At 31.9% G+C, this 25,224-nt stretch overlaps 3 protein-coding genes across 3 annotated transcripts; 2 read left to right on the top strand and 1 right to left on the bottom strand.

Moving 5' to 3' along the window:
* The first annotated feature begins 1,566 nt into the window (after positions 1 to 1,566).
* LOC133781705 (berberine bridge enzyme-like 19) lies at positions 1,567 to 7,897 on the top strand. The gene is made up of 3 exons (XM_062220776.1): positions 1,567 to 1,618; positions 4,430 to 4,441; positions 6,339 to 7,897. Exons 1-3 carry the CDS (start codon positions 1,567 to 1,569, stop codon positions 7,895 to 7,897), a joined length of 1,623 nt encoding a protein of 540 aa, XP_062076760.1.
* A 9,577-nt stretch (positions 7,898 to 17,474) lies between these two features.
* LOC133812747 (uncharacterized) lies at positions 17,475 to 20,294 on the bottom strand. The gene is made up of 8 exons (XM_062246562.1): positions 20,140 to 20,294; positions 18,969 to 19,184; positions 18,788 to 18,871; positions 18,557 to 18,641; positions 18,317 to 18,405; positions 17,989 to 18,100; positions 17,630 to 17,848; positions 17,475 to 17,522 (listed from the first exon to the last, which is right to left on the bottom strand). Exons 2-8 carry the CDS (start codon positions 19,002 to 19,004, stop codon positions 17,485 to 17,487), a joined length of 663 nt encoding a protein of 220 aa, XP_062102546.1. The 5' UTR covers positions 19,005 to 19,184; positions 20,140 to 20,294; the 3' UTR covers positions 17,475 to 17,484.
* A 147-nt stretch (positions 20,295 to 20,441) lies between these two features.
* On the top strand, positions 20,442 to 24,953 carry LOC133812746 (uncharacterized). Its single transcript, XM_062246561.1, has 11 exons — positions 20,442 to 20,774; positions 21,002 to 22,158; positions 22,236 to 22,325; positions 22,431 to 22,895; positions 23,233 to 23,344; positions 23,433 to 23,594; positions 23,706 to 23,944; positions 24,036 to 24,129; positions 24,242 to 24,294; positions 24,375 to 24,458; positions 24,548 to 24,953. The coding sequence occupies exons 1-10, from the start codon at positions 20,552 to 20,554 to the stop codon at positions 24,441 to 24,443; spliced, it is 2,664 nt and encodes an 887-aa protein (XP_062102545.1). The 5' UTR covers positions 20,442 to 20,551; the 3' UTR covers positions 24,444 to 24,458; positions 24,548 to 24,953.
* The last annotated feature ends 271 nt before the right edge of the window (positions 24,954 to 25,224 follow it).

The following is a 25,224-nucleotide window of genomic DNA, read 5'->3' as shown; positions in this document are numbered from 1 at the left end:
TGTTGTTATTATTATTAGATCTTGTTGTGTTTGAATCCATCATCCTCCACATATATGTTGAATTTATTAGAAGAACGATCTGAGTTGTTACCTGCTTGTTTATTATGTCTTCAAACAAAATTATATGTAAAACACTGATCGATACTAGGAAACCCTAGTTTTCAAGTAGAACAAATGTGTTTAGTTTGGAAAACGTTCCAATAAAACACAGTTAATTAAATATATATATATATATATATAATATATTTATAGGACTTTTGCATATGGTTGAGCCGTTGAGACTGATTAGGATTAGGATTAGGATTTGGATTATTATTAATTAAATTTAAACAAAATATAAAAGAAAATTTCTGAATCAAATTTTAAAAAATATAATTCTAAACTCAATTTTTAGGTACTTATTAAAAAACCAATAATTTTGAATTTGAATTTGAATTATTACCTGTTATTAGTTTGTTCAAATAATGATATTGTTCTTATTATATGAAATCACAAAAAAAGATAATTTTTTAAAATAAATATTATTAATTTTGAAAATTATATTATAAAGATACTAACTATATAATTTGTTAAGCAAAATATGGTATGTTTTTATTTAAATTTATTATAGAAAATATTATCTTTATAATAGTTATTTTTTAAAATTATAGTTTAAAATAATAATTTTACATTAAAAAAATCCTATTATTTATTTTATTTTAATCATGAAACTATGGTTGACCCTAATATTGCGTACAATAGAATATTTAAAATAGTGAGTAAGAAACTGAATTAATATTAAAAAATACAATTTAGTGTGAAACAGGTGAATATAATTTACATTTTAGTTTTATCACATTTCTTGAGACTGAGTTATACTGGTAGTGATGTATTCTTAATAATTATAAATTAATATCTTTTAAAATACGTTTACATAAAAAAAACAAAAAAAATAAAAATAAATAGTTTTTTTTAATGTGGAAAACATTTTCTTTTCTCATATAACTCAATAATTATTTTTTTCTTAAAAAAATAACAACAACCAACTCTAATTTTTACTATATATTAATTATGATTATCTTTTTACTTGCACAATAGGAAACAAATTAACATATCAAGATTTTTATTTATTTTCATAATTTTAAATTTTGCTAAGGTCTCCACAAAGTTTGGCCACCCTGGTATGATACGGTTTTGAACTCACTTATAATGTGATTTGAATTGTATTTTTTCCAAGAGAAGTTTATATATATATATATATATATGAAAAATAAATATAGTTCCTCTATTTATGGGGACTGTTTTGAACTCTCTTGTGATTTGAATTGTATTTTTTCGAAGAGAAGTTTACGTATATATGATATATGGGAAAAATAAAGGAAAAAATATTACAAAAAATGGTAAATTTTGAAAAAAAAAGTTTGAAATATGGCAATTTCATAAAATATAAAAAATAGATTACCATAATCATAAATATACAAAACTCACTATCACTCTCTCCAGTTTCCTTCACGATATCTCTCTCTTTTTTCCTTTCTTCCTCTCTCCTCTCCTATTTGGTTCCCTCATCTCAGCCATCTGCTAGCGATGCCACTCTGCCCCCACGCATCTCTGCCCTTCTTCTTCTTTTTTCTTTCTTCTTCTTCTTCCTTCTTCATATCTTATTTTATTCTTATTCTTTTTGTTCTTCTCCTTCTTCTCTTTTCACATCTGAATTTGTCATTTCAAATCTGATTTTGCACCTCATATTTAATTTTTTTTTCTTCCATACCTAACTGTAACTGTTTACTATGACAATCCGTTTTGAATTTTGGTTTTTTTTTCTTCTTCAAGTCTAGTTAAGTAACTAGGTACAATGACACATGATTCTTTTTATTCATATCTGATTTTTTTAGACATACCTGTAACCAGTTACGATAACGATTAATTTAGAGTTTTTTGTTTAAATTTGATTTTGTTTTCACACCTGACTAAGTAACCAGATACCATGGCGATTGGTTTAGTTTAGATCTTTTGTTTGAATCCTATTTGTTTCCAGGTCTGGTTAAGTAACCGGTTACCATGCAATATATTCTTTTTTTTCTTTCAGACCTAACTACAACCAGTTATATTCACGATCAATTTGATTTTTTTTTTCATATCAGTTTATTTTTTCCAAATCTCACTAAGTAAACAACTACAATTCATTTGATATATTGATAATGGTACATTACTAAAAAAATCATAATTATTTTTATAGTTGTAACTAGTTACTACAACTCCACTTAAAAAATAAATTTGATTTTTATAGTTGTAACCGGTTTCTGCGGAGAAAATGTTAATTGAAGAGAAAAAAAAATGGAAAAAAAAAAAAGAAGTAAAAAGCATGGTGATGAAGATCTCATTTTTTTCTCCCAAAAAATAATATAAAAAAACGTGTTTAAAAATATGAATGATAAAAAATAATACAAATATATTAAAATTATAAAAATAGGCTCAAAACATATTAAAACTAGTTACTAAAACTTTATAAATATAAAATATGGGAAAAAACTCCCATAAAATGTAAACAACAAAATATACCATAAGAAACTTAAGAAAAATTCTTCTTTAAACAAAAAATTAAAAAAAAAATGCCATTTTTTTCAAATTAAAAAAAAATCTCATATTTGGTTGTAATTTCCTCAATTTCCAAATCATGAGATATGATGTTTGAAAATCTATAAATGTACATTGCGTATATATGAATATATCATTTTAATATATATTTTTTAAAAATTTCAGTATTTTTTTTTTTTTTTGTATGTAAGCGAAAATCCATATTAGACTCTTTGTTTGAAAAAAATTCTCAAAGGATCATTATTTTGTATGTTCAAATTTGATCAATTTTTTTTATATAAGACTAAAATACTCTTTAAATTTTATAAAAATTCTTTGGTAATAGGATCTCTCCTTTTTCTTACAATCCGCATATCATAATATTTCATTATAATTATTCTTTGGAGTAAATTTTGTCTCGTGAAGGGATGCATTTCGGCCGACCTTGTAAAATTCTTTTTTGGCTAAACTTTAATTTAGACAAAATATTTTAATTATTTAAAGAAAAATCAGTAGCAAATCTCCTTGTTGATATTCGGTTTTATTAGCAATATTCTCAGCTGATTTTGTAATGTGAAAATATCTCTTCATGTGAATATATTTGTTACCTTTTTATCTCAAATAATCAATTTTTGGTAACAATATATTTGTGCAAATATCTTGAGATTATTTTCAGGGATTATATGAGATTATGGTTATCCTGGAAATTAAGAAGGTGTCGAAAATGAACATGGTCAAGAGAAATGACCATGTTCGTTCTGCCAGATCAAACGGATCACGTTGCTGACTCATCAGTTTCCTTTTCTGTCGACTCAGAATCCATCTGGCTGGCTGTTTTCCTAAATCAAAGGAATTCGCAAATTGATTTCAAAGATACCAGAAAATCATGGCCTTGGACGATTTCCCTTCCTATAAATACCTTGCCAAGGCCTTTGGATTTTTCACCTCTTCCATTTTTAATATTTGTAAACATTATTTTGAAGAGTGTCTTTATTTGTAGAGATTAAGTTTGTTCACCTTAATCTTTGTGAGAGTGCTGAGTGTACTTGTGGATATCTATCTAGTCCATTGTAAACAGATAGTGTCTATTGTGAACGTGTTCATAAGGATCTTCGGGAGAGGATTCTACCTAAGTCTCACTTCGGGAGGAAGTGTGCACTCGCTATTCTTTGAAGGGAGTTCACGAGAATCAGCGTTTCATCAAACCAGATTCGTAGAGAAGAGTACAACAAGATTGCGGCAATAGTTTAAGAGGGAGTCTTACATTGTTTAAGTCAATGCTTTTGTACACTTTGTTTCTTTAGTAATTGGTTTATTCTCTGGGTGTGGCCCCAAGGAGTAGGATATCCGAAAGGGTTTCTGAACCTTGTAAAAATTCGTTGTGTTCTTTAATTTTTGCACTGTCTATTTTTTGTGTTCAGTTCTGTTGTGACAAGTTTGGATTCCATCCCGACAAAACCGTTTTCTGTGTAAACAACTAATTACCATTCCGCATTTTAATTAATTCATTTTTTAATTAATCTGGTAATTACTAAAAACGGAATTTCAAACCTCATAACTATTTGATCAATAGTTGGGTTGATCCAAAGTTTGTTAATCATTAGAAGTTAAAGTACACCAAACTAAGCCTAAAGTATATTAAATATTAATCAAAGTACATAAAACAAAATATGCAGTGCATAACGCGATGTATTTCATATTTTACAAAAGGGGACAAAATTCATTTGTGATTTCCAATCATTCCTTTCTTTTATTCCAAGACATTGCTAATTCAATATATATATATATATAAATACATAAGATTGGAATGCAACATTGGTTGAAACTCAATCACAAATGTTCACACAAAATTATAAACCTAAATGTTTGTAAATTTTAAGCTTGCGTACGTAATTAATGCGTGTTGCTATGGGAATTAGTTAATTTTAGGCTTTATTGATTATGGGTAATGGAAATGGGGCATTTTGATGTTGAAAATCCTAGCATTAACGCACCACTTAATCCTATGTGGTTTTTTTTTTAATATATTGATAATTATTTTGTGTGTAAATATAACTTTTTTTGTGTGTGTTATTTTAATATTACGGACAAAAATGATAGATGGTACTTCTGCTATTCATTTATTGAAGTTTTTATTGCTTTATAAATAAATGAAATATGATCATTGATGTGTTTATTTATATGAAAATCTTCATATCATGCACGTTAAGAAAAATGTTATGAAAGTATAATTGAAACGTTGCTTAACATTTCGAGAAAGACAAAAGATGGGGTTTTGTAACTAGACAAGATCTACTACAAATGGAAATTAGAATAGACTTAACTCCTCGTGATAAAGTCATCGAAAGAATAAAATTATTACCAGCTGCTTATTAAGGAAGAAACGTCAAGTTTGTGAAACTTTGACCAATGTAAAAATCCCATATAATTATTCATTAAACATCTGTAATTTGGTTTCCTTGAAAGAAATAAGAATTATTGGGCTTAAATCATACTAGTATACTTTAATGAAATAATTACTCCCTATTGCTATTTGAGGAACTTCTCATAATTATGTTAAATCTATAATCACTAGGCTCTGTCTCTTCTTTAATGCTAGTTGTGCCAAAACTATTGATGTATCTAGTTTAAAACCATTACAAAAGGAAATTGAGTTTACACTGTGTTTGCTTGAGCAATATTTTCCTCGTCATTTTTTAATATGATAGTTCACTTAATTGTTCATTTTGTTAGGGAAGTTGTGTTAATTGTTCACTTAACTTTCGATTTAATGATTCTCGGCGTGCAAAGCCAGATAATCTCGGCGATTGTCTTGCTCTAAAATATTGCCCTTTATATGTTCAATTTCAAGTTTTTATTGTATATAGTCTAAATTAATTTCGGACATAGAATGTTGTATGCGCTTTTAATGCTTTAGATTTGAAGTGATTGCTTAGAGCCTCATGGTGATTTAAACTCAATTTATAGGAAGCTGCAAATGGATATTACTTAGCCAACATGAACAACTTAATGATCAGGAAGCAAACGTCACCATTCCATTCCATTGTCTCCAATCAAACATCATCTAAGAGTATTGTTAAGTGATGTCCAACACCACAAAGCAGAGGCATTCTACTATTAATGTAATTTAATATCGGGTCCATATGTTTTGATTTAATGGGTATTATAAGTATCGATAATCAATTATTGGGTGTCACCTCACGTGGTGTTGGACATCTTAAAATGCCTAACAACAATGTTCATTAATTAATGAGTATTGCAAAGGAGTATCACTGGTAGCCAAGACCACAATGAGTTGGAATAGGTACAATCAATACTGGCCCCGCAAATTTCAATTTAATAAATATTATGAACTATCGCTAACCAAATTGATACCTCGTGTAATGTTGGACGTATTAAGATATCAAATATCGACACTCTTAATTAATCAAGCTTTGTTTACCAAAATTTGCTTAGTTTGAGAAGGCATTTCCATTGACTTTGGCAAGTATATTAATTGAGAATATTGATGGGATCACTATCGGACATATATATAATTATGTGAACAATATATTTATATATATATATTCAACTTTGGCAACGAAGAAATAAAAAATACAGAGACGGCTAAAGCTGTACCGTATCAAATGCATCGAAATGGTCTCTCTTCCCTTTATATAAACCACCCCAATAATAATATTATACAAAGTTTTACAAACTCTCAATTTTTTATTTTTTTTTAAATATTGGAAAAACAAGAATGGTTCGTATTCCTATCCTTTTGGTTCTTAGCCTCTTGTTAGCCTTATCAACCGCCTCAGATTCGTCTCTGATCTACACCAGTTTCCTACATTGCTTAGAGAGTCACACCAAAACTAGTGATCGAGTTTTCGACTCAGTTTACTCCCAATCAAACTCGTCCTACAGCTCCGTTCTCCAAAACTACATCCGAAACGCTTTGTACAACACCTCCTCCACCAACAAACCCCTTCTCATCGTCACGGCCGCGCACGAGTCTCACGTCCAAGCCACCGTGGTCTGCACCAAACACATTGGCCTCCAACTCAGAACCCGAAGCGGTGGCCATGACTTCGCCGGAAGATCCTACGTCTCCAACGAAAAGTTTATCATTCTCGACATGTTTCAACTCCGAACGATCTCCGTCAACGTCGCCGACCAGTCGGTCTGGGTTCAGGCCGGCGCTACACTCGGAGAACTCTACTACGGAATCTGGGAGAAGAGTAAAGTCCTTGGTTTCCCTGCCGGAGTATGCCCCACAGTCGGCGCCGGCGGCCACATAACCGGCGGAGGGTATGGGAACTTGATAAGGAAGTATGGTTTGGCTGTTGATTACGTCCTCGACGCTCAGATAGTAAACGTTAATGGAGAAATTCTTGACAGAAAGTCAATGGGGGAAGACCTTTTCTGGGCCATTCGAGGAGGTGGAGCTGAAAGTTTTGGTGTCGTTTTGTCGTACAAGTTGAGATTAGTTTCAGTTCCTGAAACCGTCACGGTTTTCAGAGTTGAGAAAATATTGGACCAAGACCAGAACTTGACTGGTGTCGTTTACCAGTGGCAACAAGTGGCGCCTACGACAAACGACAATCTTTTCATGAGGATGATGGTACAGCCAATAAGTTCGAAAGTGAAGAAAGGTACGAAAACTATTAGGATTAGGATCACAGCTGAGTATCTTGGAAACGCAAACGAATTGGTGTCGTTATTAGGCAAGGAGCTTCCTCTGTTGGGATTAAAGAAGGAAGATTGTACGGAAATGAGTTGGATGGAGTCTCTTCTTTTCTGGGCAAGTTTCGTTAATGGAACCTCACCAAAAGTTCTTCTCAATCGATCACTTAACCAAGCTAAATTTGGGCTACGAAAATCGGATTATGTTCAGACTCCGATTTCGAAAAATGGGTTGGAATGGATATGGAAGAAGATGATCGAGATAGGCGAAACTGGGCTCGTTTTCAATCCTTATGGTGGGAAAATGAACGAAATCTCACCTTATGAGACTCCTTTCCCACACCGAGCTGGGAACTTGTTTAAGATTCAGTACTCAGTGAATTGGGACGACCCTAATGTAGAGTTACAGAAGAATTACACTACTGAGATCAGGAGGCTTTTCAGTTACATGACTCCATTTGTGTCCAAAAATCCAAGAAGTGCTTTCTTGAATTACAGGGACTTGGATATTGGTGTTAATGACTTCGGTAAATATAGCTATGAACAAGGAAAGGTTTATGGGGTCAAGTACTTTGGTCAGAATTTTGATAGGTTGGTCAAGGTCAAGACTGCTGTCGATCCAGAAAATTTCTTCAGGAATGAACAAAGTATCCCAACTTTTCCAAGTAAGGCCTAAAAAAATTATTTGACAAGTCACAGAACATTGTTATTACAATATTGTAGTTGTTAATTACACAGTTAAAATAAAAATGTTATCATTATTTTTGCTTGAAAAAAAAAGCATATGGTACTGTTTGGAACTTTTGGATATATATACATATTTATATTTATTTATTTTTACAGTTTCTGCTATTATAATTTTATAACCATGCATGCATGATTGGCGGTTCTATATATTAGTTTTTGAGGATTTGAAATATTAGACAATTATAATTAAAACTAAATTAATCTGAGTTTAATTCGTAATTTTATTTGTTTACAACACAACACATATGTATTTATATAATTTTTATTCAAAAAATTGGCTTCCTCTGCCCATCATTGCCGAAAACATTAGTGACTAAAAAATGCATAAGATACATAGCATAACCAGCGTGAAAGAGTACTTAACTTATTTCATTATTAATTCAGCAAAAAAAAAAAACTTATTTCATTATTATGTTTTTTTTTAAAAAGTGTTATTATTATGTTTAATTTAGTAGATTTTTATACTCTAAAAGGAGAAGCGAATTAAAAGATTTGAGGTTAGTAGATTGTATATGTTGAATTTAGACAATGGATCATATCTTCTTTACTATGCATAAAAAATATTTGAGTTATTATATACTCTGGTTTACAAAATTATACGAACAAAATTAATAGACTTTACAAAATTAGAGAGGTCTGTTTGATATTATTTTCTGTTTTTTGTTTTTAAAATGTATTTTCAGAAATGAGAACAGAAAACAGTTTTTGTAATTAAAAAAACAACATGTGTTTGTTTAATATTTTCTAAAAATAATTTTTTAGTTTTAATTTTTTTTTTAAATCTTAAATAAAAAATTAATAAATATATTTACAAAGAGAAAATTATTTTTAAAATTTGTAATAATAATGAGATAAAGTAATGTGAAATAAAAAATGATGAAAAATAAATAGATAAATTTTGAGGAAGAAAAATTAAGAAGAGAAAAATTGATGCAAGAAAAAAAATGAGAAGATCAAAAGTGATGAGAGATAAATTAATGAGAGAGAAAGTGATGTGAAATAATAATAACAAAAAATGTTATATGAGAAAAAAATTGACAAAAAAAAATTGAGAACAACTAAAAAACAATTTTTTGTTGTTCTTAAAATTTTCTATTTTTTGTAACTTTGTTTTTAAAATTTTTTTTCTGAAAACAATGTCAAACACCATACTTGTTTTCAGAAAACAGTTTTTAAGTTTTAAAAACAAAAAATAGTTTTTTAGTTGAGGAGTTAAACACACCTTCTTAATTTTCAAGAAATATAAGACCTTGTTTGGAACTTGTATTTTAGTATCGAAAAATTTTATGAGAGAAAATAGATATTTATAAGACCTTGTTTAGAATTTGTATTTATAGATATTTATAACTGTTGTAAATTTTAGTTTTGAAAATATTCCAAAAAACACAACTAGTTAAATATATATAGAAGAATATAATAACTATAACTTGGGTAGTTAAAGATCACATATTTTGACCCTTGTGGAAAAATAAAATTTATAAATGTCACTTTCCTTTATATGATAAAGGAATATAAATTTAATTTTAAAGATAATGGAATAACTCCAAAAATAATACACAAATGTAAACTAGTAGTTTAGGGTCATTCAATATCATATATAGAACAATAATACCCCAATTTATGTAGTTATAAAATAGTTAAATTTAATAAGTTGTAAATCATTATGGGGCTGCTCGGCAAAACTTTTGTGTTTTTGTTTCTTTAATATAGAAAATAAACTTAAGTTTTATATTTTTTATTTTTGAAAATAAAAACATGTTTATTAACCATTTCTTTTTAAAAATAAAAGAAAATTTGTGTAAAGTGGAGCGGAGAAAAAATGGCCTTGGCACACTGACCTCCGAAGAAGAAGAAGAAGAAAAAACGGAAAAAACAATTAAAAACATCCAAAAGTTGTTTTCATATTTTATGAAATTTTAATTACATTTTTAAAAAATAAAAAACAAAAATAATCTAACCGAACATATTTTTATCTTTTGTTGTCAATTTTTTATTTTAATAAACGGAAAACCATTTCAAAAAATGATTGCTGAACGGACCTAAAATTATACTTAGCATATCTATAATTCCTTAAAACTAAATAACTTAGCTTAAATCCACCTCACTGACCTTAATAAAATTAAAATAATTCTTAAGTCATACACTTCACCTTCCTTGAACATGAAACTTTTGAAGAAAACTATATTGGAATAAATTAGGAAAAATTCAAACATTAGATTTCCATCTATCCTAGTATCCACGGGTCTCAAACTGAGCATTTCCCGGAAGAAAAAGATATGAGATGAGCTTATAAATACTAATACGAAAACAAATAACATTAAAGGACCAGTAGTTTAATAAAATCCCTTGACAAATAAATTCCTTTAGTATGGTAAATAATTTTATGAAGTTATAGAAAAATTAAATAGTAACTTTTTATATGTCTACTTGATTTTGTGTTAGTTTTTTATGATTATGAGTTTTTTCATTAGATTTTTTAGGATTTTCTAGGAGAATATAGAAAATGTGGGAACTTGAGATTTTGACTCAAAATTTTTATTGCAAGCACACATTTGAAGTAAGTTTTCAAAATTATAAGTATTAATCATTGTTAAAGTGACATTTAGTGATATTTTTCTATATTTGTTGTGATTATTTGGAGATTTTGAGTGGGTTTCTAATAAAATAATTTTGTTGACAATGTAGAAATTAATTTTAATTTTACATATCACATTGTGTATAGATTTGATTCAAGTATATGTTTATGATTTTTTTTATTTTTATTATTATTTAATTTGAAAATTATGTATATTTTATATATATATTTTTAATTTTTTTATTAACATTATAGCTAGGTTGATTATATATAGTTATGTTAAAATAAATTTTTTAAATAATTTAAAAAATTAGAGGTATATGAAAAGTTATATATTTTTGTTGATTATTGAGTTTTTAGTGACTTAGTTGTTAGAGTTTATAAGTCTAAGCTCTATATATACCACATTTTTTGTTTAGGTTGGAAATTGTTTAGTGATATTTGTTTAGTAATTTTTTCTATATTAATTAAATTAATTTTGTAGGTTGTAGTTTTGTTGAAGTGAGATTTTAGGGTATTTTTTGCCTTAAAATTTGTATTTCAAGCACGCATTTAAGGTAATTAAGTTTATAAAATTACAAGAATAAGTTATATATTGTTAGATATTTAGTGATATTTTATTTATTAATTATTAATTTAATTTTGTTGGATTATTAATTGCAAGAGGTATATATATATATATTCTCTTACTTCTACTTTTAATATTATTAAACAAATGTTAGAAGAGTTTGAATATCTTAAATATTCATCCATAGTGAAGTAAATTCGGAGATTAAAATTGTGTGCTGCGGTGATAACGAAAGGTTGAGAACTTTATGTGTTTTGCTATTCACATGCAGATGTTTAGGTCACTATTATAGGGGAAATGTTGCCCGATTTTATCTAGGATTATATTTTTTTCCTCTTGTGTTTTATATTATGTTGTGCTTGTCTAATTGGTTTGATTAAATCAATAGATTGTTAGGTTAATAATATAAGAGGAATGCTGCCCAAATTTACAAATAATTAGTTTTATATAGACATAAGTTATATATCGTGCTTATTTAGTGTTGTTTTTTTTATTGAACATGGGAGAGGACATTACTTGAGAATGATATTATCAATTAAAGTTTACAAATTATTTTTGAAACCATATATATATATAAATGTAATCGAATAATTAATTAATATATTTTACTTTTTGCAGCCAACAAGTACGCCATATATAGAGGCACAAATTGATGAGTTGCAACAAAAATGAGCGAAAGATATGTTACCAATAATCCAAAGCCCCTGACCTTGTTGTTAGGTTTTCTTACTTTTTAATGCTTTCTTCATATATATATATAGTGCAATATTTGTTAATTTTGCATATGTCTAACAAATATTGCTTATATTGTAAAACAATCTAAATTTGCATTAATGAATATTTGCAATTTCATTTTGAGTAATTATATCAATTTCAATTTAATTAATTATTAAATTAAATTCATTTTAATTAATTATTAAAAGAAATTTCATTTTAATTGATTATTAAATAAATTATAATTTATATTAATTATTAAATAATTTAAATTTATATTAATTATCAAATCAAATTCATTTTAATTAATTACTAAATCATTTAAATCGATATTAATTATATTTTCATTTAATTAATATATTTAAAAAAGAAACTGGGAGACTTTTCACTGTCTGTTACTGGGAGAGGTGAGAGACATCTCACGTCTCACAGTAGGAGACATTGAAAAGTCTCAAATGGACTTTCAATGTCTCCCACTGAGAATGGTGAGAGACATCTCATGTCTCACAGTGAGAGACATTGAAAGTCCATATGCTTTGACACCTTTCAACATCTCCCATTGAGAGACGTGAGATGTACACTTACAACTACCATGTTTCCCCTAACGGGAGACATTAAAAGTCTACAATGTCTCCCAAATAAAGTAATAAAATTCTTATTGTTGTAGTGAAATAAACAACTCAAATAAAAATAAAATGTATAACTAAATATACATAATAATAAAAATAATATTAGTCTTAAAATTTCATACTATATACATATATAAAATGAAACTATATATTTTAAATATGAAATTTTGATAATGTATATAATTCCTCATGGGAGAATTAATTGAAATTTCATACGATTTTATTATTTAATAATATTAAACAAAACATAATTTTTTTTATATATATAATTTAAAAATTTTATAAAGACAGCACAAAGCGCGGGCCTATTTATTAGTATTAAAATTAGGGAAATTTTCATTTTTATGGCAGCATCACTCAAAGGTGGTGGTTGGGGAAAAATAGCTACTAGGTTTCGAAGCCTAGGTCTCAGGGAGTCTCGTGGTGTTGACGGTTTCCCTTGGAACGACCTAGAGTGTCCGGATAGTGCCATGCATTCTCGGATCTCCATGGATTCCAGTGAACATCGACTTCAAATTTCGACGATTGTTGAGCCTGATCATTGAGTCGGTTTTGAAGCCCAAAGCACAAGGATTGCAGTGGTGGTGGTCATTTGGCTTGGGGTGCCTCGAGACGGTCGAAAAATTCCCAAGAAGTTTTGGAAACCCACACAGTCACCGAACTTTAAAGGCATCGTCGAGAGGGCTGGCGACGCGTACGACTTGGGCTCACGGGGCTAGGGGTTTCGGGGGCCAGGGAACACGCCTGGGCGACGCGTGTAGGTGGACAGTGGCCAGAGAGATGCCGGTCGTGGCTGGCAGAGAGCTTGTGAGAGAGAGAAGAGAAGGAGATGAGATAGAGAGAGGGAGAGGGTGTACGGGAGAGAGAAAAACTCACCCCACAGAAATAAAATAAAATAAAATTTTCTTTCTTTTTTTTAAAAAAATAAAAATAAAAGAAATCTGTTTTTTTTTATTTTAGTTATTAAAAATTTGCACGGCTAGTCGGTCATAAAAAAAATTTGCGCCGAAAATACTTCTTGAGTCAAAAACTAAAATGGGGTGCACCAATATGCTCATTTTTACGGGTGCACCTAAAATTTTCTCATATATTTATATATATTAATAGAATTATAATATACATCAAATTTACCGAGTTTTTCGAAAACTATAAATATAATGAGAAATGAGAGCTAAAAAGACATGATCGAAGATAAACAAGCAGAGTTTTTACGTGGGTTGGGGCGTTAATGAGCCTCAGTCCACGAGTCTATTGTATTAGATTTTAGAGAGCTTTTGACAATGAAGTTTTCTGCAAACTTGAGCAGAGTAATTGCTTACTAGAGAAAATCTGGGATCCACACTATAGTTCACAACTGGTCCTATTTATAAGTAATCAGATGCAATGAGCTTAGGCCAGACTAATCCAGGCCCAATAGGGATGTAATCATGGTTTGCTCGCTAATGGTGGCATAATACAAATGATGTTGCTAAAGTAAACATATTAATCAAGACCCATTGGGCTGGCTTGGGCATGGCCAAGCCTTACAGCTGACAATAGTACACAACCTTAGACTGGTCCGCGTGGACTTCTAAGGGGATCTGATAACTCTAGAAATTAGAGTTATTTTACCACATTTTTTAAGCTAAAAATGATTTAGTTCTTAAGTTTTTAATTAAATTATTAAGTTTTAATTACTTTTTGAATTTACTAGCTTTAATTTAATTTTATATACTTTTGTGTGTTTTATAATTATTTTGTTGTAAAATGTTGTAGTTAATTATTTGAATTATTATTGTTAAGATAGTGGTAAAAAATGTTGTATTATTGAGCTTAAATGTTAAATATAAATTAAGTTATAATTAATATTTTCAAAAAAATTAATTTGATTTATTTTATAGTTGAAAATATTTTATTATGATTTATTTTATATTTATTTTGTAGGGAACGTTGAAATTTTTATGCTTGAAAATAAAGAAGAGAAAAGTGATAATTTTGTGAGAAAGACAAAGAGATTTTGACATTTTTCAAAGGCCCAAAAGTCATTCCCTTCCACCAGCCATTGGGCCTGCCTCCAGGAGCCCAAATCGAGGCCCACCATCAGCAGCCACCATCCACCATCAGCAACCACCTGGCCCGTGTCCCTCTAGCCTCCACGCCAGCTGTCCCAAGTTTCTTCAGCATTCCAAGCCTTCAGCATTTACAACAATCCCAGCTGAAGCTCACGTCTAGCATTCAGCCATCGCCCCATATGCCATATGCCACCAACGTGGGCCAGCCTCCTCAGTAAAGGCCCAAGTGCTGCCTCCCTTCCCACCATGGACCTGCGCCAACCCCAAGGCCCATCACGCACAAGGCCCAAATGGCCAGTCAACCAAGCTGCCACAGCCACAAAAATAAGACAAAAAAAAAATCATGTTTTTATTCCCAATATTTTTCACTCAAATATCAATTCACTCTTTCCTATTTTTCTTACCTAAATAAACATTCCTAATTTATTTTTTTTACCCTAGCTTTTCACTAATCTTTTACCCAACCAAACATTTTATATTTCCAATACTCTTACACTTACTCTATTTATCCTACCACTTTTCAACACAATTAAATTAATCAATTTATTTATTTTAATTTGATTTATTTAATCTCCATATTTTGCCTATAAATAGAGTCTTGTAAGACCATTTGGAGGGCTCTTCTTCTTCATCTTTTCAACATCTTCTACACATATTTTTCTCTCTTCTTTTCACTATTTTCTCTCTACCATCTTCATCTTTTGAAGACAAGTATGTTATTTTGTAATTTTTATTTCAATCTAGTTATGAGCTTCTAATCTTTTTCAAAGGTTATTAAGATGATGATGAAGCAAAATGTAACTAGATAGTATTTTTTTGTTGTATGTTGATTTCCCATTTGTACAACATTGTTTATGGATTTTTCTATCAAAGATATGCATTTTTCATCTATTATTGAGTGTTAAAGCATATTACACTTAGTTCTTCATTATGCAAAAATATGATATTCTTTGATTAAATGTTTTTCATTAAATTGTTCACATCTAATTCTTAGAGCATAAGTATCATATTTTGCCTAAACATAATCTCTTTGATTTCTTGTAGTTTCATTAGGTTGTAATACAACTAATGCTTAGAAATTATACCTTATATAAGTGAAGAAAAATCCTACATTTTTTAAAGTAACTTGTGCTTGAATAGAAAATATATTTTGAAAAAATATATAGTGTGATTTATTTCAACTATATCTAAACTTGGGAATCAATATACTTATAAATACTATTGAACTTGCATTTTGGGGATTCTAATATCTTAATAATCTTATTTTACATATCTCATTTGAAAACCATTTTTCTATTTAATCTTAAATCTTTTTATTACTTGTTTTTTATTTTTCTAAAACAAAATCTCATCAAATATTTGGAACTAGGTTAGAATATTCTTGCTTTGTTTGAAATAGTTTCTTTTGATGTTAGTCAACTCCCATGAGTTCGACCTCGTACTTACATGAGCATTATATTCCGAAACGATTCGTGCACTTGCGAGTATAATTATTAAAACACCCTCTTTTGGGATCAACAGGATCCTGGGGACAGGATCTGTTAGAGTAGTGGCAGAACTGTTTCCTAGTAGCAGCATACATTTCGTGCATAACCTATTCTACATGTTAGTTGAGGATACCAACTTCCGTGTTTCTTGGGGACATGTCAGCGTCAGGGAAAATCAATCTTGCCCTATCCGAACGTTTGGTCCGGGTTCCCTTACTATTGTCCCAGTTCATTTGCCAGAGTCTTGGTTCGCTCGCTTGGACGGGTTCTTCCGTGGCAAGGTTTATTCCCAGACTAGTGAACTAACCACCTCTATTGGCATCTCGGAGGATACAGATAGGTTGGGACCGGGAATATGAGTTGGATCTGCATCTTGGTCCCGGTTCCCTTGTTATGGTCACGCCCATTGAACACTTGTGCTCATTGACGATTGAGCCATTAGGATTTTCTTCTTCCCTGTTCATCGAGCTCAAGATGGGCCTGATTCTCTTTAAGGGAGCCCATGGACCCATTGCGTTATGCCACGTGTCCTGAGGGAAAAACAGGGATAGCACACAACAAACTTTAAGTTATTGATCAAGTTGTATGTTTCATCTATATATTACATTATATAGAAATGACCTATCAAGTTTTCTACAACGTAAATTAATATATTTAAAAAATATATACACAATTATAAATAAAATCCTTAATAAGATGTAATGACAAAAATACTTAAAAAAATAACACAAATCTCTAAACACTAAACTAATAAAGAAAATAGGGCTTTATTTAAAATAAAACTTAAAACATGGAAATATTTTTCCATACAATTAGAAAAGTCATAGATTAAAAAAATTCTTAACATGTACATATTTATGAAAAGAAAGAAAACTAATCCAAATTCCATATTTATGAAAAGAAAGAAAACTAATCCAAATTCTACATAATTTTCTCCAAGATTTATTAATTTGGGTATATTGATGTATACATTTTTATATTTGTTGATTGTTAGAGAATATTATATTTTAACGGAAATAATAGAAACTAATATTACAAATAAGAAATACAATTTGACAAGATGATTAACAAAATAAAATTACAATAGTATGCTTAAAATACAAATAAATATAGAGAATATAGAAAAAGAGAAGAAGATGAATACAAACTCAAAGCAAAAGTTACAAAACAAGCAGGCCTAGAGCACTTGCAACCCCACTTTTTGCACTTTGCCACAAAAAGTCCAAACTTTTTTCCTTTTGATTTTGTAACTTCCATACACTTAATAGGAGTAAAAATTGCATCTCCAACAGCTATTCAACATAATAAATTCAATTTAAGAATGTGTAACCTTTATTTTACACATTAATAGGTGAACTTTTGGAGGTTACAAATTGTTACTTCCAAAAGTATATTACAATTTTGGACATGTGTGACTCTCAAATTATGTTTGTCAAAGATTTGACAAGATGAAGTATAAAGTGTTTTCGAACCAACATCACATGAAAATATTTCACCATAAGCATTCCTCTCTTTCATTCCAAGACATTGCTAATTCAACAAAGAATACAAATATATAAGATCAGAATACAAGGTTGAAACTCAATCTCAACTGTTCATAGAAAAAAGAAAAGTAAATGCAAAAATCTTGGCCTAACTTTGTTCTGTAGGTGGATTTCTTCGAACGACACTTTGCATAGACGACGATGGGCCAGAACTATCTTCTTTAGCAGCAACTGGGACTGCAAATGGCTTTACAGATAACCTAAGAGATTCTGGTCCTTCTGCTGCAATTCTTCTGCATAAGGAGTCACAGTTACTAATAACTTCTGTCAACCTTCCTTTAAGCTCCCCAATCTCCACCTGCAGTGAATGAACTGTATGTTCCAATGTGAAACTAAAAGAAATCCAGAGCTGATAGAAAAGGGCAAGGAAGATTGACAAATTTTGTGATAAAGAAGTTTGAGATGTTGCTAAAACCGAACCAATAATTCAGAGAGAGATGCTCATCAAGTACCTTCAGATAAATTTTGTGTAGTAGTCTTCATTGCTGACACTGAATAATTAAGACGTTGCAGAAGTTTAAAAGCCAAGGCATCTGCAACTTCAATCTTGTTCTCTATCTCTTCCTGATTTGATTTGTATTTAATCAGGTTTCATATACTACAAAGTTTACTAGCATGTTAAAAAAGATGAAATACTAACACAAGAAAGTTTTTTAGCATAGCAGATCAAACTAGGATGAAAATATGAGCAAGATACACAATCCAGTAATCCAAGTGTAATTCAATGTGTGTCTATACATACATACATAAATACACACACATATGTATAGTAAAAGAAACCTGATTTTTGCTAATTTCCTGGGCCTTCTGCTCATGATAGTCACGGTACATTGAGAAGAGTTCTAGTAGCACCTTTGGATCAACAGTACCTAAGGGTACCATTAAACATAGAGTAACCATTATCATCCTCTCAAGTTCTCAACAATCCCATTTCATGTATCAGTAATTCTTCTCTGACCCAGTTGGCCAGTTAAAATAAAAAATTCAATACAGTTACATAATTAAAAAAAAAAAACTCACTTGGAGCTGATGAAGATGAAGGCTTCCTCACTAGAATGTCAGTCAAGCTACTCTCAATCGGAGGAGCAGTCAAAATCGGCGTCGACTGCAATCATATAAACCAAAGAACCTTAATACTTTAAACTATAATATAAACCAAAAACTAGAACCCTGATAATTATAAACCAAAATGTTTGTAAATTGATTCCTAAATTGGGACATTGGATAGGGCAAGTAAAAAAAAGCACTCACAATTTTGAGCGATTTGAGCCGCTGTAAGATGGGATCAGCGATTTCTGATCGCTCCGATACAGTTGTGATTTCGTCGATTGGCCTCTTCAAGCATGATCAATTGGAGCTTTAGAATACAAAGTTGGGAAATTTTAGGGGAAATTGCAAATAAAAAAAAACAAGGTGAATTCACCATTGATACCTGTGAGTTTGAAAGAATCGACTCTGAGGCACCCATGAGTGAAACACACTGTTTTGTGGGTGTGATTCTGTCTATAATCTTAGGCTGTCACCGACGGGAGAAATGAGGAAGAAGGCCGCGAAATCTTTAGGTACGAGTGTCTCCTCTAATCAATCCAAGTCAGAACTTGGCACAGGACATAAAAACAGGACAAGGCCATCCTATGTTTTGGGTTTTCTGAAAAACCATCAAACAATCTACAAATTATTCCAATGTTTTGTTTAAATATAGTCTTAAAGAATAAGGGAAAACTATAATTTGGATTGGGAAGAGAAACAAAGAACCTACATATCTACATATCAAATCTACTCAGCTTTGGACAAAACTAAACAGGTATAGGAAGTGACAGTGTAAGACCTCAATTGGACAAAACTAAATGTGCCAATTTCTATAAATTTTAGATTCAATGGTTTGTACTGTTAATCAAACGGGAAATCATTGTCATCAACCATTATCAAACAATTCTGCCAATACCAATGCTTTATCTATCAAAAACATTTTTAATAAAATACAGAAAATTATTCACAAACATTTTGATGAATTTTCATACTACATTCATACTGATTCCTCAATAAGACAATAGATTGCTTAGAAGTTCTCGTATAAACAACTCAAAATCCAACTTTCAACACTAACCAGTAACACAACAAAAGACACTTAATCAGTAAATTGGATTAATTTCTTCTAAATACACTAATTCAACCCTTCAACTGCATACAAGCATTGAACAAAAGATTTTAAATATATATACATGTATACATATCGGTTAAATATGGAACAACTAAGAGACAGGTAGAACAAATAGCAAAGTGAAAGGTGTAGAACAAATATAAAGGAATAACAGACCACCAAAATAAAAATGGGCAAGCCCAGAAAATAATAAACAAGTAAAAATGCACTTTTTACACGAACAAAATTCAAGCATTTATAGTAAAATTGCTGGAACTATCAACCACCTTAATAAACCAAAACTAAAATCATATAAACACAAGTTTGAAGGAAAACCCAGTACAGATTTAAGTGCAAAGAGAGACCCCAGATACAAACGATGAGGACCCATCAAGGGAAAACGCCATACTAGACTCTAAAACTAAAAGAGAAAAATCGAAACAAACCCCATAAAAAAGTGTACCTATTAATTTGAAAGATGAGAAACTTGAAAGTTGAGAAAAAGGACTCCATGGATGAGCTTGATCCTCTACTCGCCTTCTTTCTCTTTTTTTTTCTTGTTAGATAACCTTTTTGTTTTACCAATACATTCGCTTAATAAATTTTTATTTTCGTAAAACGATATCGTATTGATGCTTAGATTATGCCGTTTATATGTTTTTTTATTGTCGTTTATAATTAACGACAAATGTTTTTTTTTTTATTTAAATATAAAAATAAAATCGGGCCCAATCTCTCCTATATATACATGGACACCAATGCATCTGCGGCCAAACCGAAGATTCGTTCTGATCATCTCTATCAATCAAAATCGAAACGAGTATTCCCGATCTTCATAACTGGTAACTAGGGTTTCAGCCAATCATATTCTCATCATGAGAACCCGTAATGCCGCCAATCTGAAATCACCCACTCCGAAGAAGACGCCACCGGGCAAGAAATCCGCCGTCAAAGCCACTGCGACATCTGCTGAGGTGGGCTCTGAATCATCCACACCCAAAACTAGCGAAACCAAGCGCTCCCCTGCTACCAGAGGCAGGCCGATCAAGAAGAACCAAACCACACCCCTGACTGATTCGAAGCTCGAACAACCATCGGGTAAGTATTTGAGTTATTTCTTTGTTTAATTGATTAGAAACATGAGGTTTGAAATTGGTTTTGTAGGTTTGAATTAATTTTCTGAACTTTGATTTTTGAACCGATAGCTATTGGTAAATCTCGTTATTATTAGGACTTTGAAGAGATCAATTCAGTTTGAATCTAATTTTTTTTTTGAAGTTTGATTATTTAATTTGTGTTTTTATTGCATTATCTTCAATGAGAAGGTACGGAAGATGACGAGGCATCGCCTGGTGCTTGTCATGTGACAACAACTTCCAAGGTCGGTAGAGTAACAAAATCAGTGGCTAACAGAACAACTGGGAAGACTAATACACCTACTTTAAGCAAATGTATTTCACCACAGGGGTCTGACATTAGGGAGTCCGGCGAGGCAAATGTTGAAGAGTCTAAGTATGAAGTGGGGGAAGCCCCGGTTGTGAGGTTTACGGAGAAGGAACCGAGTCCACCCACTGTAGCTATAGAAACCCAGGTTGTAGAGTCTATGAATGAGGAACCGAGTCAACCCACCGTAGTTATAGAAACCCAGGTTGTAGAGCCTATGAGTGAGGAACCGAGTCAACCCACCGTAGTTATAGAAGCCCAGGTTGTGGAGTCTATGAATGAGGAACCGAGACAACTCACGGCTGAAAGTACCCTGGAGGAACCTGTGAAGGAGGATGGTCACGCAGAAGAAAATGAGGAACCAGTAACTGAAAATGTCGGAGAATGTACTTTGAATGAGCAAAACACAATGGAACTAGTAACAATTTCTAGTGACAGTGAGAGCTCAGCAGATACTTTGGAACAAAAAGAGCCTAGTGGTAAGGAAGTCACTGCAGTATTAAATAAAGTAGCATCTTGTGGCGTAATGGATGAATTAGAAGGGAGTGTGAATCAAGAGAAGTCAAGGGATGGTGGAGTTAAGGAGAAGCTGGATGTTGGGCCTTCTAACATGGAGGAAATTGACAAAGAGGATTTGCAACTAGAAGATAATGAGCCGATGAAGGAGGTTGATCGTGATGAAATGGAATATGGAGAAAAAGTGGATCTTGGAGAAAATGGCAATGAAGAGCATAGAGAGGATGATGTTGATGTTGATGATCATTCTGAAGAAACTAAGAAAAAGGAAGAGGAACAAAGGGAATTGGCTGCCATTGTTAAGGAGCGCAAGAGACGGAAAGAGCGTGAAGTATTTGTTGGTGGGTTGGATCGGGATGCTGCGGAGGAGGATGTGAGAAAGGTTTTCGAGAAGATTGGGGAAATAGTTGAAATTAGGTTGCACAAGAATCTTTCAACGCATAAGAATAAAGGATATGCATTTGTTGAATATGCAAAGAAGGAGCATGCAATGCGAGCTTTGTCAGAAATGAAAAATCCAGTTGTATGCATCTGTTCGACTTGTTTTCCTCTGATTCCAAATTTGAAAGGTCTTGTTCTAATATTTTAAAATTAATGCAGATTCATGGAAAGCGTTGTGGGACTGCACCAAGCGAGGACAATGACACGTTGTTCTTGGGAAATATCTGCAACACCTGGACCAAGGAAGCAGTGAGTGACTCTATAAATTAATAGAATAGTTATAATTAATTAAATTTTCTAGTGAGCATGTACTTTTAGGTTTGTGTTTAATCTTTATACAACATTGCATGTCAGATAAGCCAAAAGCTGAAGGAGTATGGTATTGAAGGTGTTGAGAACATTACTCTTGTTGCTGATGTTCAACGTGAAGGATTGAGTCGAGGTTTTGCATTCATTGAATTTTCATGTCATGCTGAAGCCATGTTTGCCTACAAGAGGCTTCAAAAACCTGACGTTGTATTTGGCCACCTTGAGAGATCTGCAAAAGTTGCTTTTGCTGAACCTTTACGTGAGCCTGATCCAGATGTCATGGCCCAGGTTAAATCGATATTCGTTGATGGGCTTCCACCTCAGTGGGATGAACACCAGGTAAGGGAGCAATTAAAAGGTTACGGAGAAATTGTACGTGTTTGTCTTGCCCGAAATATGTCAACAGCCAAGAGAAAAGATTTTGGATTTGTTGATTTCTCTACACATGAAGCAGCTGTGGCTTGTGTTGATGGTGTAAACAATGCTGAGCTGTACGATGGGGACTCAAAGGTAGGTCTATGGTTTTCTTGCTTAACAATTTTTGAGATATTGGTTATGAGGAATGTTGAAATAAATGTGCATTGTTCAACGGGAGGACCTCATATAATAACACTCATACATGTATAGAGAGAGAGATCTATGTTTAGATAAATTTTGTGGTTGAACTGGGAAGGAATTGTTTAAGTTAACGTCATCTGTGTTATTATTCAGTTTCCTCCTCTTGTTTTCTTCTCTTTGCCCATGTATATGAATGGCTCAGTTCCTATCATCAAATTATTTTACTTTCAAACTTCAATAGTGCAATATGATTTGGTTTTGATGATATAAGTTTGTTTTTGCAATACAGGTTAAAGTAAAAGCAAGACTCTCAAATCCTATGCCAAAAACTCAGGCTGTGAAGGGTGGAATGTGTGGTGGATTTCGAATTGGTCATGGTGATGGATATTTTCCTAAATCTGGTGTGTTCATATGTCTATATGTTTGCTTATTTATAGTGGTAGCTCAGCAGAGGATAGTTTGTCATGTCCTTTTTACTTGTTCTTGCAGGGCGAGGTAATGGAAGAGGTGGAAATTCCTCTAACAATGCAAATTTCCGCAGGGGTTTTCATCATGGTGGACGTGGTCATATGGGCAGAATGAATTTTCCTAACGAATATGGATTTGATAACCCGCATGCTGAATTTCATGGGAGACAAAACGTTGGACGAGGTTATTTTTCAAATTTCTTGTAATTATTATTTATTTTTAATTATTTTTGTCTTCCCTGTTCCAATTTTCTGAGTCAATTCTTTAAAGTAAGATTTTACCAACGAATAATAGGTGGAAGGAGAGGTTCTTTCAGAAGTGGTGATTACCCTTCTGGTAGGTTTGCTGGACGTAATTTTGATAGATCATGGCATGGTGTCCCCAACAGAGAACGGGAAATGCACTACCCTCCTATGAGGCAGCCTTATTCTCCGGAAGGCCATTTTGACAGACCTTTCCCAGGAAATCACTTTGATGACCCTTATGGTTATAATGACAGTATGCGTGGCATGAAGCGGCCATTGTACACGAGGGTAAGATGTCCTTTTTTTCTTGTTAACTTTTAATATGGTTTATCTTATAATCTATTGAATCTTATGATTGGTACTATGCTCCTGGATTTAGGACCCTGATCCTGATTTTGTGGAGCCAAGCAGAATTCGCCCAAGATTAGAATATTCTGATCCAGCAGCTTCCTTTCGTGGAAGCCGTTATCATGGTAAGGGTGTTTACATCTGGTTTTACCTCTAGTATCTGCTCATCAATTCCGTCATGTACACATGTATAATATATATTCTAATCATGTTGTTCTTTTGTATTTTTAAATTCAGATACTAATGGAGCCGGCAGCAGTGTCTATCCTCGTGATTATTATGGCCCTGATGTAAGAAATTGTTGCTTTTAATGATATGGCACGATAATGATGTTTTATTGATATCTCTAATTATTCAGCTGGCCTTGCAGAATGCTGGAGGTCCTTATTCATCATACTATGGAGGTGATCCCCCATATGGTGGTGGCTACTACTATTAATCTCAAGGAACTTTGGTAATAAAAATTCCTTTGCAATGATGATTTTGAATTTTATAATGATTACCCATCTCAATGTTTCAAAGGTTCTCATATATTGTGTGTAGGTGGGCATGAAAATGCATGAGGAACTCTTCTGATGGACTAGAGGCTTGCTGTTTGAAAGAGCTGAAGTTCCATATCATTTCCCTTCTTACTCCTTGCTTTTTTCTACTTTACTCTTCCTCATGGCTTGCTCTTATATATATTTTTGGTAGAGTATCCAGAGTGCTAGAGTTTCGAGTTTAGGTTGTCTTCCAAGTTCTAAGATTCCTGAGTAAGATTATAATTTACTTTTCATATGATGGAGAGGTACAGAGATGCCCCCTTTACCCCTAGGTATGAACGGGTTGATGACTTGAGTTATGAGTTCTTGTGCATAAGTGCAGATTTCATTTTCTGCTTTATTTATAATTGTTGGTATGGATCAATATTTCTTGATGATATTTAAACTTGTGATTCGAAAGAGACAAAGTGGGGACTTACTTGAGGTAAAAGGATTCAGGTTAAGATTTTAATTTTCCTATGGAGATAGGAGACTTTAGTTTACTTATTTAAATGGGGGCTTTTCTGGAAGATGATATTGAAGATTTTATGGAGAGAATGAAGTTGCAGATTTGCAATGCAGGGTGTATATGTAAATATATATCACAAATTTCTGTCTGCGTTGACATAAGGTGATAAATGCACGATCTGCTGTGTTCTGGGACATTTCTTCTGGAGGTGTATAAGAGGTTCTCCCCTT

Source organism: Humulus lupulus, chromosome 1 (genome assembly GCF_963169125.1).
Source record: "Humulus lupulus chromosome 1, drHumLupu1.1, whole genome shotgun sequence".
Classification (NCBI taxonomy): domain Eukaryota; kingdom Viridiplantae; phylum Streptophyta; class Magnoliopsida; order Rosales; family Cannabaceae; genus Humulus; species Humulus lupulus.
Note: the sequence above shows the minus strand (reverse complement) of the source record. Positions and strands in the feature narration are given on the sequence as shown.

Excerpts from the sequence above, each read along its gene's own strand:
- LOC133781705 (XM_062220776.1), top strand. The coding sequence starts at position 1,567 with ATGCCACTCTGCCCCCACGCATCTCTGCCCTTCTTCTTCTTTTTTCTT.
- LOC133812747 (XM_062246562.1), bottom strand. The coding sequence starts at position 19,004 with ATGGGTGCCTCAGAGTCGATTCTTTCAAACTCACAG. Across the intron at positions 18,642-18,787 it reads GGCTCAAATCGCTCAAAATT|TCGACGCCGATTTTGACTGC; the intron begins GTGAGTGCTTTT and ends ATATGATTGCAG. Across the intron at positions 18,406-18,556 it reads TTCATCTTCATCAGCTCCAA|GTACTGTTGATCCAAAGGTG; the intron begins GTGAGTTTTTTT and ends TGGTACCCTTAG.
- LOC133812746 (XM_062246561.1), top strand. The coding sequence starts at position 20,552 with ATGAGAACCCGTAATGCCGCCAATCTGAAATCACCCACTCCGAAGAAG. Across the intron at positions 23,945-24,035 it reads AGCGGCCATTGTACACGAGG|GACCCTGATCCTGATTTTGT; the intron begins GTAAGATGTCCT and ends TCCTGGATTTAG. Across the intron at positions 24,295-24,374 it reads GTGATTATTATGGCCCTGAT|AATGCTGGAGGTCCTTATTC; the intron begins GTAAGAAATTGT and ends CTGGCCTTGCAG.